Here is an 18865-nt window from a genome sequence, read left to right on the forward strand (position 1 = left end):
CTGTACGCAAATGGACCAGATCAACAAGTAGGCTGCGTCGACGCAGGGCGCGAGCGCATCCCACACCCCCGTTGATCGAAGATGATAGACTATCGACGTCGCTTAAGCCCCAAGAGCTGCCAGGCAGAGGTCAAGACGCGGAGGTCCGCCAGTTCGAACCCGTATGCCATGTGTCCGCGAAGGCGGCTTCTGGACTAGATGCGCAACCATGAGCGGCGGGTCCATCCTAGTAACTTTGGACATTCTGCTAAGGCAGTCATCTTGCGGTGGTCTTGTTACACGTCTTGAAATAAATTTACAAGTAGTCAAGCCAGCTTGTCGTTGCCCAATGCCCCCAAAACAAAAAAAGAAACAAGAGACCGCAACAGTGAGCGAAGGGTGTAGTGATGTGAGATGCATCAAAAGCAGAAATAATGCATGTTGTCCCCCTTCAGAACAAAGCCAGAAAAAAACGCCTGACGCCTTGCCGTACGCTCGCCTCCCACCAGCGCGTGTATCTCATATGTCCCGCAGCCTTGATCCCCCCTTGGACCTCTCTCCCTTCCTCCTTCATCGGCCCGGAAGAAACAATGGACACAACCCGGCCGCCGCTATGTTTTCCCAAGCCAGTGACAAAAGAAAAAGAAATGGGGCAGGGAGGAAGCCTCCCTGCAAAGTAACGTCAAGTTATGGTATCATCGTTCTTCATCCTCCAACGTTTTCCACGTCCTCATTACTTCCTGTCCTTCCGACATACTCCAAAGCCCCCCCCCCCCCCCCCCCACTCGCCTAGTGGCTAGCCTGCCAGAGAGCCGGACCTCCATGAGGCCCAGGACCACTGGATAAGACACGGCACGGCACGGCTCAGACGCGGGTCATTGGCTTCCTGCGTACGAGGAAGGGGCTGGGCATCTCGTCTCGCTCGGGATCCCACACAGCCGCCGGCTCACCGCCACTGGCGCGACGCTCCGCAACCCTCTCCTTGAAGTTGCGCTTTGGGCTCACGTTGAGGTTCGCGTTCTCGCCGCCAGCAGCGATGACCGCAGAGAGGGGGCGTCCGCCGGCGCGAGCCTGCTGGAGCTCCACTAGGGTACGCCCCCTTATGTTGTTCTTCACCGCAACCTTACCAAGGGGCTCCTGATCCTTCTTGGTGACGGAGGGCTTGCGAGACAGGTTGCCCGAGGAGGTCTCGGCACCAGCGTTGTTGTTTGCCTGAAGGTTCGTGGCCGATGGGATCTTGCTCAGACGGCGATTCGGCGACGGACAACGCTCTCCGCCGCCACGGGCCGAGTTCTGACCCTGCCCAGGGAGTGAGGGTAACGTCTTGTTCGAGTTGAGCCCCGTGGCAGAGGACATTGTCTTCATGCGTGGCACCGGAGCCGTCTTTTGCGACGTCAGGACGGGACGTGTCTTCGAGGTGAAAGGGTTCTGCCTCGATCTGATGTTGCGTGTCGGGGATGGGATGATGTCCTCGTCATCCGATTCCATGAGCGTAGACTCGCGGGGCACATTCCAAAGAGCATTGGCCGTGGCTGTCGCGTTGGCGCTAAAGATGTTGCCGGGGTTTGTGGATGGGGCCTTGGTTGCCTCGTTGCGTCTCGGTGACAGGGACAGCGATGCGATGGCCATCGGCGAGGGCGACACCATCTCGATATCCATGGGTGTCCCGGCGTGGCCTGCAAACATGGTTTGGGCACGGCCAAAGGGAGTGCGCGCCGTCTTCTTCGGCCCGTCGTTGGGGGCTTCCGGGCTGTCGTAGGAAAGGTCGGTGAGATCTGTCGTCGAAGGGAACTCCCCGTCTCCTTCACCATCGCCAGCGCCCACCGACGACCTCTCGTAGTCAGTCCTGTCGACAGATACAGACGAGGACATGCTTGTCTCGTGCAGCATTGGTGCTTGCAGGTTAAAGGTGGGCGCCTTCTTGCGGAGCTCCTCCTGGACACGCGAGTGCACTTCATCCTCGAATCTCTTGTTCAGTCTCTCCATCTCGAGCTGCACGAGGCGGTCAATCTCGAGACGCGCCTTGACTTCCCATTCCCTCCGCAGAGTGTTGTCGATTTCTTGGCGCGTGTAGTCCTTCTCGGCCTCGAACCTCTCCATCTTCTGCTGTAGCTCCTTCTCTCTTTGGGCAAGGGCTTCCTCCTTTGCCTTGAGCATCTTGTTGAAGTCGACCGTCTCCTTCTCCTTGCGCATCAAGCGCACAATGGGGAGGTGCAGAAGCTGCGCCGTGTCGGGGCGGCGGTCTGGATTCACGCGCAGACAGTCTTTGATGGTGCCCATGAGCTCTGGCGAGTAAATGTCCGGCAGCGGGTTGACCTTGCCCTCCTTGATCTTCTGTACGAGCTGGAAGTGCGTCTTTGCGTTGAACGGCGGCTCCCTGGCGCACAGCTCGTACATAATGCAGCCGAGCGACCAGATGTCCGACTTGAGCGTGTACTTTTCGGCAGCGCAGATTTCTGGCGACATGTAGAATGGCGTACCGACGTAGGTTGATGCGAAGTCGTGAGACTGGATCATCTTGGCGAGGCCAAAGTCACCAAGCTTGACGGAGTTGTCTTCACCGAGAAAGACTGCAGATGGTTAGCTCGCGTGCCTCTCCCTTCCGTGAGGCCACTGTCATGTCGACTTACCATTCTCAGGCTTGAGATCGCGATGGAGGATAGTCATGGTGCCAGCAGGAACCTTTGGCCGGACCACGTTGCTAAAGAGGCCCATGGCGTTGTTGCCAGCCTCGGGGGGGTTGGTACCGTAGTGGCAGCGATACAAGGCGGTGACGAGTTGCGAGAAGATGCTCCAGACAAAGGATTCCTTGGCGCGCTCGCCCTTGACAGTCAAGTTTTTGATGATGCGACCGAGGTCGCCGTTGCCGCAGTATTCCATGTACAGGTGAAGGTCCTGGCTGGACTTGAGGTGTTCTCGGTGGAAGTACCCGACGATATTCTCGTGCCGTAAATGCGAGAGGATCTGGAACTCGGCGTGCAGCTGTTCACGCTCCTTGGCGGACATCTTCAGGTAGCTGATCTCCTTGCGGCACATGACGAAGTTGTCCGCCTTTCGACGGACCTTGCGGATGACGCCAAAAGATCCATGGCCTATGGAGAACAGAGAGAGCACATGTGTCAGTGTTTGCGACGCGAAAGACAATGATGAAGATATGTGACTCGACATACCGATCTTCTCGAGGACCTCGTACTTGTCGCCCTCAGTCGTCATGATGGGCGATGCGCGATGGAAGTTGCAAGCAGGGAACACAAACTCCTAATTTCCATAGACGTCGCAGAAAGCTGTGGATAGAGTTTTGTGCTGCTTGGGTTAGTATCTGCCTGGTGTTGAGGGTGTCGAGATGGTGGTCGTGGTCATGCTTGTGCAACTTTGTGATCGCCGTCATTGGGCCTGGGTCACCAACTGGTGCAGTGAGTAAACAGCTGGCGCGGGTGCCATGGCAACGGGGGGCCGGTGGTCGGAACCTCTGTCGGCCCGCTGCTTATCGCGATAAGTTCCCGCGCGGTGCCACACCTCGGCGGTCGCGGCGCGCTTGGTGGGGGCTCATGATGACATATCCGATCGGAGGGGAGAAGGCGAAAGTGGAGCGGGCCTTGCCTCGAGTGGCGTAACGACTCTGGACCCCACCATCTCGACTCTCAGTGACAGGTGCAGGTTCGATGTGATGGATCATATTGTCATTTTCCGTATCATTTTCCATGTTGGTGCATGACCTTGTTGGAGAGCAGGTCGGTTATAGCCTCAGAACGTGTAGCAGCAATTTTGCTCTTGATCGTTGCTGCATTTTCTCCTACTCTCCTCATCCTCTTCCTCTTCTGCCATCTATCCAGTCTCGAGTATGGTCCTACACAAAGGGCAACTGGAGGCCCAGCTGAGGGACGAGCATGTCCTCATAAAAACCGGCGTCCTTCGGGAAGAAAACCCCCTGGACCTGTCCGAGGGCTTTCACGACTTTCTCCAAGCATGCCGCCGAGGCGACCTCAAGAGATGCCAAGAGCTGATTTCCGCCGGTGTTAACATAAACGGCAAAGACAGCTTTGACTACACCCCCCTCATCGTTGTAGGTTTATGCAACATCCGTCGAAAGTAGAGTTTGTGATCCGAAGCTCTGATGCTGATCACGTCGCAAAGGCGAGCTTATGTGGTCATTTCGACCTGGTCCGGCTTCTTCTCGAGTCTGGTGGGCGAACTCCCCATGCTATCATGGTTGACCGGCGTGCTAACATCGGTGTCGAGGTGCACTGGCGGAGCGGAATACTTTCCAAGGCGAGCGATGCATCTACAATGCCCTGAATAATCGAATCCGCAACCTGCTGCTCGAGTATGATTATTCAAAGTCCACAGATCCCCTCCAGCCCTGGGCATCTCACATTACGTCTCTCCTCTCCAAAGACGTGCCCAAGACAGCCGACATTGGCCTCATCGCCGCCTCCGAGTCTTTTCAGCTCCACAAATTCATCCTCGCTTCCAGATCTCCTTATTTCAAGAGGAAATTCTCGGATGCCGCAGGGACGAGGACCTGGAACCTACCAGCGACCATCCCGGCTGATGCCTTTCGCCTCGTGCTGCGCTATCTCTACCTCGGCGATATTCCGAAAGATCTTGTCGACCCACGTAGCATGGCGACCGAGGAGGAGGTTCTCACGAGCGCTGATAAGATCAGCAAGCAGCTTGAGATTGAGAAACTCTGGGAGGCGCTGCTGACAACCGATCGTCGACTGGCCCGTCAACGGTACCAGGACGAGGTCAACCGGGCTCAGAAACAGATCGACAGTTTTTACCGGGAAAACGTCCTCCGGCATAGAATGGTCATCGACACAGAGAGGGTCAATGAGATCAAGTGGCGGCATGATAATGCCATTTTTGCCGATTGCCTGTTGCGCGCCGACGAACCCGACGACGAGCAGACACCCGAGAACGAGCCCGCCGACACGGACGCCGTGGCGAACAATAGCAGCATCCCAATCGGCCCCTTCACCAACGACAAGCCGAAAAAGACTAGGCGGTCCGTCGTGTACCCGGTACACAAGGCCATGCTGCTGCGCAGCCTCTATTTCGAGACCATGTTTTCGGGCGAGTTCAAGGAGGCTCAGGAGGAACAGCACCTGCACATGGTTACGATTGACTGTGTGCCTGAAGTTCTCGAGATCATCCTCACTTTCCTCTACACCGAAAACGCTGAATGCCCGCTCGAACTTGCCCTGGATCTTCTCTACGTATCCGATATGCTCTATCTTGACAAACTCAAGACCAAAGCGGCACAGGTCATCAGTACATTGGGCAGCGGCAACAGCAATGTTCTCGTTGACCGCACACACGGCACAGCCGAAGAGGAAGACACGGAACCCATCAACATCTACGACGTCATACATGCCGCGTGGGACCTGAGGGTGCAGCGGCTCGAGGAGTTCGCCGCTCGGTACCTGGCGTACCGGCTGGAAGACTACATCGACGAAGCCGAATTCGCCGACCTCATCAAAGAAAGTGCCGAGCGGCTGAAGAACCGCGAAGAGACGGACACGATTGAATTACTAGACGATATCCGCTACTATCTTTCGGAGCGCTTCCGGCTGCGATTCGAGGATGCGGGTCTCGACGAGATGATGGACGAGCAGGGCGAGATCAATGCGGCGGCGGCTGCGTCGCTGGCGGAGAGCAGCCAGGAGGCCCAGCAAAAGGCCGAGGACGGCTTAACTCTACAAGAGATCGACCTGAGAGACGCCAAGTCGGCAGAGCCTGTTGAGAAGGAAGAAGCTACCGAAGAGACAGGCGGCGTCATGACGCTCGATGGCGCCGTGGCCGAAGACGAGTTTGCCTCGGATGCGATCAACTACCAGATCCTGCTTGGAAAGATCGACATCATGCTAGAACGCCTTAGACTTGACGCATAGAGATAGATGAATTCCTAGATCAGTATTCATGAGAACCAAATCGGTCAGGCAAGGGCATGGCAAGGCGTAGCTCGTTAAGTGCCGTCGTGCCATAGAGACCAACTCCTTTCCAGTTGAAAAACCAGTCCACTTCTATTTGGATGTCGTAGACTAAAACTCAATGCTCATTATTGTGCAAGATAAAAAAAATGCTGCCAATGTCGGAGTAGAACCGACGACCCTTTTCACTCATTCAGTCATACTATCACTGTTATGGTGACTTCTATCCTGCCTAGCAACGCCGAGCTCCAGAGCATCCTTCCCAAGTCACCAACCCACTGCAGCTGGGCCGATCGAGCCCATGTCGCCAACTAATTGTGCCAGGCAGTTAAGTGCTGATCGTCTCAAGAGGTCCATCGGCAGTCACAGATTTATTCTGATCTCCAAGCTGCACCGCGTACTGCCCGTGATACTCGACGCCATTTCCCTCGCGCTCCTTCCTCAGCCTCCTCTGCACAGCAGCGTCCCGGATCTCGGCCTCGAGGTTGAGCTTCTTGTTGGCTTCGGATGTCAGACAGCGCATCAGATACCTCACGTCCTTAGTGTGAATCTGGTACCAGCCGTGGTGGGGCTTGCAACGCTTCTTGTCGCAAAAGTTACGGTCGGCGCCGGCCATGACGCTGCCGTGCTCAAGGCTGCCCTGCTTGAAGATCTCCTGGGCTTCTTGCGTCGCCATGAAGGCGGCAAAGGGCTGGCGCACGCCGATGGTGTCGAGCCGGTAGTCGTAGCCGCAGACCGAGTCGTCCATCTTCTTAGCCGCGACGAGGGCCGCGCGGCGCCGGCCCGCCATGTCCATGAGCTCGAGCATGCGGCTGTAGGCGACCGTGTCCTCGCCCATCTGGTAGCGCTCGGCGGCGTACTGCTTCAGCTTCAGCTCCTCCTCGTCGGTGAGTGTGCCCGGTGGCAGGACCTTTTTGGGGTCCGACCCATTGTCTGCGGAAAAGTCAGTGATGCCCCGTCTACGACCACCCGTGTCGTCGAGAGAAGGAAGGAAATAAGAAAAAAAGAAAAAGACAAAAAGACTTTCTCACCTCCATCCTCAGGCGCAAAGGGCCGTGCCGCGAGTTTCCAGTTGTTCGTCTTGTCAGCCTTGCTCACAGCATCGCCGAGAAGCGCCATAATCTGCGCCTGCGTGATGTCGCCATAAAGCGTCTTGGCGCCGGATCCATCCTTCTTGGGCATGGCGGCGACGTACTTCTCCCACCACAGCTGGCGGTGCTCGTCGGAGCAGAAGACGCTCTTGTCCTCGAGCTTGACTTCCTCCTTGGTCTCGCGGTCGCCATAAAGACGCGCCTCCTGGGTGCAGTTCTTGAGGGAGCACGTCTTCTTGTAGAGGGTGCGCACGTTGTTGGCCAGGTCTGTGCAGTTGGGACAGACGAAGCGCTCGACGAGGTTGTTACCGACGTCCCTGTCCATGTCGACGCACTCTCCATGAAACCAGTCCTGGCAAATGTCACAGAAGATCATAAACCTGTGGTCGTCCGGGCCGCGGCACAGACAGTAGGGGCCCGGGTCGATGGAGTCGTCGTCGTCAGGGGACGGGCTGGCAGCGCCGCGCTCCTCAAGCTGCGCGGCCGAGTCGCCATCGTCGTCTTGGTCGCCACTCAATGCTTTTGGTGCCGTTTGTTTCTTGCCGACGCGGGAGCCGGGGTTGCCTTTGCTGCGCTTGGTGGGCTTCTTGACTGCAGCCTGACCGCGCTTCTTTGGCGCCGCAGGTGGTGGCTTTTCTGTGGAGGGGAGGACTGTGTTGGAAGATGGAGGGACACTCCTCTCATGTGGAGATGGCGCTGCTGGTTGTGCATCTGGCATGTCGTGATCCTCCTGTTGCCTACTGGCGGGCCCCGAAGAGGGTGACCTGCCGGCGGCTTGTTGACCACCAGCGTGATCCATCGTGATGCACCCTTGCTTGCCTGATGCGACCAAGAAATATGTGTGGGAAGGCAGCAAGCAATTTTCTGTTCGAGTTGAAGCCGACAGACGTGGCTCGCGAAATAATACTGTCGATGATTTTATGAGTTGTGTACGAAATACTGATCAAGAACACCCTCGACTCTTGCCAATTTGATAAGAGCATCTGGAGTGGTGAGTTTGGGTGGTGAGTTGACGACTCGGTGAACACACGTCCGCATACCTCACCGAGATACCGGATGAATGTCGGGGTGTGAGGCTTATCGAGCATGTTTTTTTGGCATCCCGACGCCCGGGCCACCCTACCTCCAGTGGCAGCTTCGGCATCTTACGATGATGGACTCGACCCCGGATTGATTCCCAGGCAACATCATCTTCGCCACTGATTCTACGCCTACGAGCCAACATGTCAAACGCATTGGCACCAGCAAGGACGCTCTTCAGGAGCGTTCTCGGCGCATCTGCCCAGCAGTGCCGACGATGCCTCTCGCAGGCGGCAACAGCGAAGCACGTCCGACCAGCGACTGCGCCAAGCCCTCTCCAGGCCGCGCGAAACCAATTCGCCATGCAGAAGAGGACCAAGGTGTACAAGTCCATCGCAGAGCAGAAGAGTCGGTACCGATCAGGGGTGGGTGTTTCCAAAGAATACGGCTCGGCTCAGCGCCCGGTCGGCAGAGGACGGTCCGGCTAACCAATGTGCACAGCCCTTTTCCTGGAAGGCCGGTATCCTGTTCGTCGCCACGGCCGGCGGTCTCATGTGGTACTTTGAGTTTGAAAAGGAGCGCATGCAGCGGAAGCGCATTGCCGATGCCACCAAGGGCGTGGGCAAGCCCAAGGTTGGCGGCCCCTTCGAGCTGATCGACCAGAACGGCACCGCGTTCACGAGCGAGGACATGAAGGGACGGTATGCACTGGTACGTAGGATGACAGGAGCAATGGCGGTCTGGACAGTCTGTGGATAGGCAGCGTGCAGCGGCTAACCTGCTGTGCCCCTAGGTGTACTTTGGCTTCTCCCACTGTCCCGACATCTGCCCCGACGAGCTCGACAAGATGGCGCGCATGTTCGACCTCGTGGAGGAGAAGCGACCTGGATCGATTCTTCCCATATTCGTCACGTGTGATCCGGCACGCGATACGCCGCCGGTTCTCAAGGAATACCTCGCCGAGTTCCACCCCAAGTTCATCGGGCTGACGGGCACGTACGACGAGATCAAGGCCATGTGCAAGAAGTACAGGGTGTACTTTAGCACACCGCAGCACGTCAAAGCGGGCCAGGACTACCTCGTCGACCACAGCATCTACTTCTATCTGATGGATCCCGAGGGCGACTTTGTCGAGGCGCTGGGACGACAGCACTCGCCGTCTGCTGGCGCAAAGCTGATGCTCGACCATATGAATGACTGGTCCGGCGCGTGGAAGAAGAACTAGACGGATATCGGTGAACCCATCTTCAATGTTGCATGGGTACATTAGGTCAAGCTGTACGAGTACGAGCTGCATGTGTATCAGTAGGCGAGCTGCCGTTGGCAGACAATTAGGACACTATGGAAGATGAGCGATCAGAGACAGGGCAGATGTCCCGAAACCCCGCTCCGTCGCTTGTACACTACGGCCAGGGGGGGTGGAAGGCCGAATTGACAATAGAATGCAAAAGGATGATCAGCATAGGGCCCGACGCTTTGTCTTGCATTGCGTGGTTTCGAGTGACAAGATGCGGCATGAGGCTCGAAACGTCTAGCTCCAATTCTTGGTCGCGGGGTGAAAGTACGAGCGAGTGGGGCCCTGTGCTCGGCCTCCGTGAACCTGCTTAGCTACCTGGCTCCAGTTGAGCTCGCCCATGTTGCAGCTCTCCCCATCATTATCACCACCATCCACCGCTCCTCCAACAAATAGAAGCCCGGAACCTGCGATGAAGGCCTCCATCTGCGCCCTCGGCGGGGCGTCAGTGCGAGCGACGTCGAGGCTGCCAGTGCCAGCAGCATCCACTGCTGCCTTGGTGACACAGAGCGTGCTACGAACCCAATCAAGGTGGGCATCCAATGCTGCCTTTCGCCGTCGCCGAGACGTCAACGGGTCGTCTTCAGGCTTGCCATCTCTCAGCCGCTCACAACAGCCAGCCGCAGCGGTACGACCACGATGGCTGAGTGCTCAGGCCAGCAGCACCACGGCTGTGCCGCCATCCTTTGCCTTTGCCTTTGAGTGGGTGAACCCCATCCCTCGCTCACCTCGACGACGATCTTCCGAGGAGGTCCTTTTGGAGACGACCGACTGACTGCCCGCAGCATCGACGGCGTGCTGCTCCACGTCGCCAAGCCCATCCCCGGCGCCCGTGAGGCGCTCGAGTACCTGCAGGACAACAACATCCCGTTCATCCTGCTGACCAACGGCGGCGGCAAGCACGAGCACGACCGGGTGCGGGACCTCAGCGACAAGCTCGGCGTGCAGCTGACGGTCGACAACTTTGTGCAGTCGCACACGCCATTCCAGGAGCTCGTGCGCGCGGGGCCCGACAGCCTCAGCGACAAGACGGTCTTCGTGACGGGCTCGAACGCGCAAAAGTGCCGCGCGATTGCCGAGCAGTACGGCTTCCGCAGCGTCGTCACGCCGGCCGACATTCTGACGGCGCACCCGGAGATCTGGCCCTTTGAGCCGCTCATGGAGGAGGTGTACCGTACGACGGCGCGGCCGCTGCCCAGGCCGCTGCACGGGCCGGGCGTCGCCGACGCCGACGCGCTGACGATCGACGCCATGTTCGTCTTCAACGACCCGCGCGACTGGGCGCTCGACGTGCAGCTCATCCTCGACCTGCTGCTGTCGCGCCGCGGCATCCTCGGCACCTACTCGGACCGCAACGGCGACGCGTCGCTGCCCAACGCCGGCTGGCAGCAGGACGGCCAGCCGCCGCTCATCCTGTCCAACGCGGACCTGCTGTGGTCGACGGGCTACCACCAGCCGCGGCTCGGCCAGGGCGCCTTCCAGGAGGCCATGGCCGGCGTGTGGGCCAAGGTCACCGGCGGCACGCCCCTGCGGCGCACGGCCTTTGGCAAGCCGTCGCCCGAGACGTACCGCTACGCCGAGCGCGTGCTCAACGAGCACCGCGCCGCGCTGCTGGCGCGGCAGGGGCGCGATGCCGAGGCGTCGACGCCGCTGCGGACGGTGTACATGGTCGGCGACAACCCCGAGAGCGACATTCGCGGCGCCAACGAGTACCGCAGCGAGCAGGGCACGAACTGGGCGTCGGTGCTCGTGCGGACCGGCGTCTGGCAGGCGGACCGTGGCGAGAGCGCGTACCCGCCGACGGCCATTGTGGACGATGTCAAGGCGGCGGTGGCGTGGGCGCTGGCGAGGGAGCAGTAAGTCATGGGCGGCAGCATGGGATCATTGCGTCGAGGACTAGACATGGATTTGTAGACCAGCACGGTAGAGATGTACAATGGAATTGTGCGCTTCGCGGACCCGAGTCATCTGGGATATGGAGCCTTGAAAGACGGGGTCTCGCCCCCCTGACCGGCGTTGCTGGCCTTGGAGCCTGTATGGTATCTATTTAATGCTGCAGCACAGAGCCAAGTATCGAGATATCTGCTCGTCCAGGCCACAGCACCTCATGGTCGGTAGGTAGTTCGGGTCAATGGCAAGAGTGCCTCCACAGCAGGTCGTTGTGTAGTGCCAAAACACGGCAGAGTAGGACGAGACGCCTTCACTAGTCCATGTCTGACATACATCGGTTGGCAGCGGCTTGAGTTGTACGTGCCACACAAGCACAGTCGAGTTGCCTGGCGGAGCTGAGGTTGGTCGGCCCCAAGGCGAGACCAGCATAGTAGGATGGCATCATATAGTAACAAGCCAAACCACCACCCCTCCGTTAGCGAAGCCAGCTGCAGCCTCCCGAGCGCCACGAGCACGTTGTCCAAGTGGCAAATGGCATTGACGATCGCGCCAGTCTGTCCCCTCGCTCGCATGTGATGTGGATGGCAACGTCACTCGATTGGCGTATGTGCTACAATGCCAGGAAATGCATCGGAACGAGTCTGGACGGACCTGTCAACAGTGGTGTTCAGCGAACATGGAGACACAGAGCCCTAAGCTGAGATGAACTTTCTGCCAGACTATCTGGTTCAACACATATCCAAGTCGGCACGCTTTGGGGAAGCTCGTGGCCCGCATCTCGGAGGGGTCGTCCCAGGTGCGTCTAGCGCCTGATCCCTGGCAGTTGCAGTTGGACAGTGATGCACCTGACAGGGGGGAGGCAAGCCAGGGGTTCTTGTGGGGTAGTTGCCTTGCGTGGTGGGTTCAGGTAGCTACAGTACCTACTGAGCTCCCTAGATGCCTGACTGAACCACCTCAGGGTAGGTACGTAGGGTGGTAAGATACCTAAGGTTGGTAACCGAGGTGGTCAGCCGGTCCCTAAGGTGCGGGACGATAAGGCCCTAGGTAGTGCGTTACGTTCGTAGCACCAAGGCCCTACCAGGCATGCACCTACCTACCGACCTAGGTAGGCACCCTGGCACCTAGGTAGGTAGTGGCTGCACTGAGCGGTGAGCGGTTGAGGCACCTTGCTGCCTGTCCCCGGCCCGTACAGATGTGGCTAGGCGGCTCAGCCGAGGCGGTGCGATCAAGAGTGGCGGGGGGAACGTCAAGTTCAAGTTTCCACACGACAATTTCCCAAACAGCGACTCCTCCTCAAAGAACACGAACCACTTCTCACGAGACACGAGACGCCGCTTTTCCCCTCCACCACTCCCTCCATCTCTCTTCCTGCCTCCCCCCTCCTTTTTCCGATGCACGCCGGCTGAAATTATTGCTTTGCACTGGCAGCATCTACCTGTTGTGAGACCATCGCCTCCCAACCACCCTACAACGATTCGAGAGGCCCTCTGAGGACGGAGCCCAAACGCGCAGCAGCAGCTTGACTTCGCCGAGTCGGGCATTCCACTTCTTGTCCCACCAACCCACCTCCGGGCTGTCTCTTTCTCTCCTCTCTCATCGCCTTCGCGCGCGACGCTCGCGTCATCACCATGTCTGATTCACCCCTCCCCAACGCCGCTGCGAGCGCCAGCAGCCAGCCCCTCCGGTCTGCCCTCAAGAACGACGAAGACAACGACAAGTTGACGCCCCAGTGCGGTACCCCCAAAAGTGAGTTCACCATCATCATTGTCAGCCAGACCCTCGTCTTTTGATGAAGATCTGGCCCATGCATTCCCGGGGCAGGCAACAAGAGGCACCAAATCTCATCTCATCCTGGAGAACGAAATCCATGAGAAGACCTGTCGCGCCTCGTCTTGACATCTGTCCATGCTGTATCTGCCGTCGTTTGTTCGCTCAACAAGATGCGCCGAGTGCATTCTGCTGTGGACATGCAACATGACGACATTGCCTTGACATGCCCCCCCCGGCACTCTCTTGCCAAGACGTCGGCGCATGATGCGACCGACCGACCGATCGACAACAAAATGCGACAACGACGACAACGCAGTCAATGGTCACCGTCTCAGCGCTTTTGCCATTTCGATCGTGAGCGTCAGCTGACACACTGTAGTGGTCCAAATTGTTGATCCCGAGGCGGTGCCCCAGGTTGAGCAGGAGTCCGAGTCTACTCTACCCGTCGACTCGCCGCTGAAAAGGCAGTTCTCTGCCGGCATTGCCAAACGACTCAGTGGCCGCAACCTGCCCACGAGCTCCTCGCGCACCTCTCTGTCGAGTCTGGGCGGCCAAGAAGCCGGAGAGACCCCCGAAGAGTCGTCTGAGCAGCATCAGCAGCAGCAGCAGCATCACAGTCATGGCCACGGCCATGGCCACGAGCGACGCAAGCAGCACTACGTCAGTCAGAAGCTTCTTTCGCAGGTGTCGGACTGGCTCGAGCATGAACGCCGTAAACGAGAACAGCGCAAATCAGGAAGTCACGCTTCATCGTCGAGGAGAAAGCGCCCTCAGCAGCAGCAAGAGACCCAGGCCCAGGCCCAGGCCCAGGCCCCGGCTCAAGTGCCGGCCGCCGACACGACGACTGCCGTGACCGACGAAAAGGGCCAGGATGGCTTTCCCTTCCGCCATCGCACCGACTCAATTGATTCTCAGTCTAGCGACATGAGCTTCGACAAATTGCAGCGCATCCTCGAGGAGAACATGGCCGCTCTAGGCCTGGACTCCATTCCGCATCTCGGCCCTAAGCTGCCCCAGCGTCCTTCCGTGAGGGGACACAAAAAGTCCGGCTCGCGGAGCATGCTGCATCGCACCGCCAGCTCCGACACGGATTATGCCGACGGCGACGTCGTCGTGCCATCTTGCGATGCCGTTCTCGACAACAGCAAGACCATGAGCTACAACGCCGGCAAGAGCTCCGACAATCTCGTGTCTGGCAAGGCAGAGGCCAAGGAGCACGAGGCATGGTCCACCTTCCGAAACGAGATTATCCGCCTGGCGCACACGCTACGCATCAAGGGCTGGCGTCGTATCCCCCTCGAGGCAGGCGACAAGATCTCCGTCCAGAGGCTGAGCGGCGCGCTGACCAACGCCGTCTACGTCGTCACACCCCCCGAGGACCTGGAACCTGTCCCCGGCAAGAAGCAGCCGAGCAAGGTTCTCCTGCGCATCTACGGGCCCCAGGTTGAGCATCTCATCGACCGTGACAACGAGCTCAGCGTTCTCGGTCGTCTGGCGAGGAAGCGCATCGGGCCTCGCCTCCTGGGCACGTTTACCAACGGCCGCTTCGAGGAGTACTTCAACTCGGTGACCCTGACACCCAAGGACCTGCGAGACGCGGAGACGTCCAAGCAGATTGCCAAGCGCATGCGCGAATTGCACGACGGCATCGAGCTCCTCGACGCTGAGCGCAAGGCCGGGCCCTCTGTCTGGGGCAATTGGGACAAGTGGCTGGACAACGTGGAGAAGCGAGTCATGGCCGTCGACGACGAGACGCGCGCCAGGCAAGCCGGGGAGCCGGTCAAGCCAACAAGCACCTACCAAGGTCAGGGCTTTGTGTGCGGCGTGGAGTGGTCTCAGTTCCGTGCCACTGTTGAAAAGTACCGCGCTTACCTGACGAGCTTCTACCGGAGCGAGGAAGACATCAACGCCCGTCTGACGTTTGCCCACAATGATGTATGTCTTCCCGTCTCTACTCGCCTTTTTGTTGTACGCCCTTGAATAAGCATCGCTAACAGGCACAGACCCAATACGGCAACATTCTGCGTGTTCGGCCCGACGACAAAAAGTCGCCCCTCCTCAAGCCGGCCAACGAGCATAAGCAGCTCATCGTCATCGACTTTGAGTATGCTGGCGCCAACGTCCCCGGCCAGGAGTTCGCCAACCACTTCACCGAGTGGGCCTACAACTACCACGACGAGGCCAAGCCGCACGGCTGCTCGATCGAGCGGTACCCGACCGTCGAGGAGCAGCGACGCTTCATCCGGTCCTATGTCGAGCACCGGCCCAAATTCCCGCATGCCAGCTCGACGCCGCGCCTGACGCCCCTCGACACGCCCGGTGGCGGCGGCGGCCATGCCAGCGGCGGCACGCCCGTGCTGCACCCCACGAGCTCGTCGAGCTCTATCGTCGACTTTATGCTCGACGCGCGTGTGCCTGCGGGTCAGTGGAAGGAGGACGAGCGACTGCGCGAGGAGCAGACGGAGAAGACGGCGACGGAGCTCATGGAGGAGTCGAGGCTGTGGCGGACGGCCAACAGCGCGCAGTGGGTCGCCTGGGGTATCGTACAGGCCAAGGTGCCTGCCTGTCTAGAGGGTGATGATGTCGCTGACGAGGGTGGCGAGGCGTCGGCAGCCAGCGCCGGAGACGAGGAGCAGGGACAGGACGGGAAGAAGGACGACGACGGCGAGGATGAGTTTGACTACTGGGGGTATGCACGAGAGCGGGCCCTCTTCTTCTGGGGCGATTGCGTGCTACTGGGCTTGGTGAAGGCGGAGGAGCTTCCAGAGGATGTGCGGGCGAGCCTGAAGCTGGTCGAGAGGTAGATGCAGCAAATGGTGAAGAATATAATGCTCTTTTGAATGCATCGACATGGCCCATGGGCACGCAGTCATGACATGGTCGACATTTGGATATCGTGAGAACTATGGAGTTTACCTCTCCACCTTCGAATCTCCTCCCGCCGTCTCTATCTCTTCTCGTCCCGGCGTCTCCGCCACTGCATCACTCGTCTGCTCCTGACCCTGTCCCGACACACTCTCTTCCTCCTTCGTCCCCCGAGGCCCCGTCTCATACACGCCCTGCGCCCCATCCCGATTCGCCCGCCAGACGCCCTCCTCCCCGAAGAACTCCTCCCGCTTCCACACCTCGACCCTCTCCTTGACGAGCTCGAGCGCCTCCTCGCCCGCCCGCCACGCGGGGCCCCTGTGCGCCGCCGCCACCCCGATGAGCACGCTCTCCTCGCCGACGGGCACGGTGCCGAGGCGGTGCACGATGGCGACGCCCTCGAGGCCGTGGCGCGCGCGCACCTTGTCGGCGACGGCGGCCATGGTGCGCAGCGCGCGCGGCGCGTAGGCGCTGTAGTGCAGCTCGCGCACGGGCTTGCCGGCGAACGAGTCGCGCGTCGTGCCGGCGAAGAGGACGAGGGCGCCGGCGCGCGGCGACCGGATCTGGTCGAGGACCGCTGTCGCGGAGAGGGGGGCGTGGGTGAGGGAGACGTGCGTCTGGGGGGACGAGAGGTGCCAGGGGCCTTGGTCGGGGGTGGCCATTGTGTGTGTGTGTGTGTGTGTGTTGGAAGTACTGGTAGGCGTGGTAGTTTTGGGGTTTCTGCCTGATTCGGGATGCTTGGTGGATCAGATGAGAGGGCGTCAGAGGCTGGCTCTCAGATTTGGGCGACGATGATCAGTCGAAATGTTGGATTGTGAAACTTCGTGTAGTTTGTCTCACAGAACGTCCGATGAGTCCCCGATGATGCTCAGTTGATGCTGTGGAGATGCTGGAATTCCCTCACCGACTTCACCGATATTCTCACCGAGCCCCTTTGCTGCAGCAGCACCCCACACGAATAGGGGTAGAGTCGAGGCCTCGATGTCCTACGTCCTGTCACGGATCGAAATGGTCTTCAGAATCAGCTGATAATTTTTACAGGTCTTCTTAGATCAAGCCTTGACGTCCGACCTCGCCGCCGATCCGTGTGCTGTCCACAGACTTAATTCGCAGCCCCAGCGAAATACTCTTCAGCTTCAGCAACGTCTCGCTCTCAGACTGCCCTGCGTCATGTTCCGCACCTTGAAACATCTCATCACGCCGAGCTTCATCTTAGTCAGACTCACGACCGATCACCAGCTCAGCTGCGGCTGTCACACCACGTCCATCGCCTCCGAAGCTGATAGTCGGCCTCACATCAACGGGGACGTCACCCCACTCCGTATCAACATTGGCCCAACCAGACTCAGTACTCGCCTCCATTTGAGACGCAATGTCGACAACCGTGATCTCAGGGTGTTGATATGCGGCAAATCCCGTAGCAGCAACCTCGCCAAGCCAGCCGAGAATCGACTCGCGCGCCCGCACGAGTATCATCTCGACATAGTAGGGCTCGCCCGAGCTGTAAACAGCCGCGGTACCGTGGTTCAGAAAAGTAGAAGTCTTGCTGTTGCCATGAGGTCCCGCGAGGGGCATATCAGCCGGCTCTTCGGATGTAATGTATGCCCGGGCACGCTGCACGGCAGGTCAGCAGTAGAAATGATGAACGACAGTGCGATTATAGGACGGCGCACCTACCTTGGCAAGAAAATCCTTAAAGGCCTGGTGCTTCAGGCTTGCACCGTCGGTGATGCCACCGAGAATGGAAATCGTGTTCATGCGACCTCCCCACCGGGTCCAGACATAGTCTTGGTCTAGGTAGGCCTCAAGCATATCTGCACTAAGGCCGATGCCAAGGAGGTCAAGTCGCGCGTCTTCGCTCGTCAGGGCAGGCAGTACAGCCTCAAAGATGTAGCTGATGTGCTTCTCTGACGTCTCGAGCCCGGGAACCTGGTTTGCTGTGGTGATGCGGCGGCCGTGATGTGCGAGGCTGGCGAGTGGCATATCAGACATGTGGCTGAGGGTCAGGGCGCGCTCTTCCTCAGGCCACCAGAACACGGCGCCCACATTGCAGAGGATGATGCCTGGAGATTGCGAGTCGTCGGGTGACGAAACTTGCTGCTTGAGGGTCTGCACAACCGAGACCATGGTGCCCATGCTGATGCCGCCGGGCCCGTTGGCAACGCGCAAGGCGAGGTTGCCGAGGCTTTGGTTGGGTTCGCCGAATATGACGGTGACTCGTGACTTGCGATGTAAATCTGCGCTCGCGAAGATGGTCACTTGGGGATCTTCGGGCTTTGAGCCAAAGGGAAGGCTATGCTGCTCTAGGCCCTCGGCTTCAAGGCGGGCATGGACAATCTTTTGGACGGCATCTAGTGATCGATCAGCGGGAGAAACCGAATGACTGCGTGCTGCAGACGGACCGTTGAAGTGGAAACGTTGACGGCCGTTGACACGCATGTTCTTGTCGATCCAGTATTTGAAGTAGCGATCGGGGTCAGCGACGCTGCGGATTTCATCATCTTCGTTGATGAAGTACCTGTGACGGTTAGATAGAGTTGCACCAACGAGCGTTTGACTAACCCAAGGTCCTTGAGATTGGAAGGAAAGAGATAGTCTCTGGGGAGACCAGACCACTTGCGGCGGAACATTGTGCAGATCGATGTCTGAGACTGAGGGGAAACCGAGAAGGAAGTAAGCTGACAGTATCGGTTAACGTAGACTCTGGGCGAACGAATATCACGGTGAGTGAATGGTGACTGGATGAGCGGACTGATGTATCGTTTGCGGTGTTCGATCGCTGACGGCATACACTGCAGCTCGTGCCCTAATGTATTGGCAAGGAGGAGAAGTTGCGAGAAGACCGCTTCAGTCTCCTGCCCTCCAGGTTACTACGTACTTAGATACCAGGCAGGAGTCTACTTGCAGGACCGAGGTTTGCAGGACCGAGGTTTGAAGGCACTCCGCCCAAACAATCGCTGGGGCCCCATATCAAACACTGCACCGCCCAAGGCCGATTTCTGAGACGACCAGCACCTCGTTGA

General features: G+C 58.8%; 8 protein-coding genes across 8 annotated transcripts; 4 read left to right on the top strand and 4 right to left on the bottom strand.

Annotated features, from left to right (window-relative positions):
• Positions 1-843: 843 nt before the first annotated feature.
• Positions 844-3192, bottom strand: NEK2 (Serine/threonine-protein kinase Nek2; the record flags this gene model as incomplete). Its single annotated transcript, XM_028635975.1, has 2 exons — positions 844-2549; positions 2610-3192. The coding sequence occupies 2 exons, from the start codon at positions 3190-3192 to the stop codon at positions 844-846; spliced, it is 2289 nt and encodes a 762-aa protein (XP_028491623.1).
• Positions 3193-3820: 628 nt separating this feature from the next.
• On the top strand, positions 3821-5873 carry ABTB1 (Ankyrin repeat and BTB/POZ domain-containing protein 1; the record flags this gene model as incomplete). The annotated part of the gene is made up of 3 exons (XM_028635976.1): positions 3821-4042; positions 4114-4162; positions 4219-5873. 3 exons carry the CDS (start codon positions 3821-3823, stop codon positions 5871-5873), a joined length of 1926 nt encoding a protein of 641 aa, XP_028491624.1.
• A 367-nt stretch (positions 5874-6240) lies between these two features.
• D7B24_001756 (uncharacterized protein) lies at positions 6241-7802 on the bottom strand (the record flags this gene model as incomplete). Its single annotated transcript, XM_028635977.1, has 2 exons — positions 6241-6845; positions 6944-7802. 2 exons carry the CDS (start codon positions 7800-7802, stop codon positions 6241-6243), a joined length of 1464 nt encoding a protein of 487 aa, XP_028491625.1.
• A 424-nt stretch (positions 7803-8226) lies between these two features.
• On the top strand, positions 8227-9248 carry SCO1 (Cu-binding protein; the record flags this gene model as incomplete). The annotated part of the gene is made up of 3 exons (XM_028635978.1): positions 8227-8448; positions 8525-8734; positions 8817-9248. 3 exons carry the CDS (start codon positions 8227-8229, stop codon positions 9246-9248), a joined length of 864 nt encoding a protein of 287 aa, XP_028491626.1.
• Positions 9249-9729: 481 nt separating this feature from the next.
• D7B24_001758 (uncharacterized protein) lies at positions 9730-11177 on the top strand (the record flags this gene model as incomplete). The annotated part of the gene is made up of 3 exons (XM_028635979.1): positions 9730-9761; positions 9849-10019; positions 10103-11177. 3 exons carry the CDS (start codon positions 9730-9732, stop codon positions 11175-11177), a joined length of 1278 nt encoding a protein of 425 aa, XP_028491627.1.
• A 1658-nt stretch (positions 11178-12835) lies between these two features.
• Positions 12836-15781, top strand: D7B24_001759 (uncharacterized protein; the record flags this gene model as incomplete). The annotated part of the gene is made up of 3 exons (XM_028635980.1): positions 12836-12953; positions 13357-14912; positions 14981-15781. The coding sequence occupies 3 exons, from the start codon at positions 12836-12838 to the stop codon at positions 15779-15781; spliced, it is 2475 nt and encodes an 824-aa protein (XP_028491628.1).
• Positions 15782-15889: 108 nt separating this feature from the next.
• On the bottom strand, positions 15890-16504 carry MOCS2 (Molybdopterin synthase catalytic subunit; the record flags this gene model as incomplete). The annotated part of the gene is made up of 1 exon (XM_028635981.1): positions 15890-16504. One exon carries the CDS (start codon positions 16502-16504, stop codon positions 15890-15892), a length of 615 nt encoding a protein of 204 aa, XP_028491629.1.
• Positions 16505-17054: 550 nt separating this feature from the next.
• Positions 17055-18472, bottom strand: MRP2_1 (40S ribosomal protein mrp2, mitochondrial; the record flags this gene model as incomplete). The annotated part of the gene is made up of 4 exons (XM_028635982.1): positions 17055-17456; positions 17520-18193; positions 18245-18360; positions 18405-18472. 4 exons carry the CDS (start codon positions 18470-18472, stop codon positions 17055-17057), a joined length of 1260 nt encoding a protein of 419 aa, XP_028491630.1.
• Positions 18473-18865: the final 393 nt, after the last annotated feature.

The sequence above is a fragment of the Verticillium nonalfalfae genome, assembly GCF_003724135.2.
Source record: "Verticillium nonalfalfae strain VnAa140/NRRL 66861 chromosome Unknown scaffold_139, whole genome shotgun sequence".
NCBI lineage: Eukaryota > Fungi > Ascomycota > Sordariomycetes > Glomerellales > Plectosphaerellaceae > Verticillium > Verticillium nonalfalfae.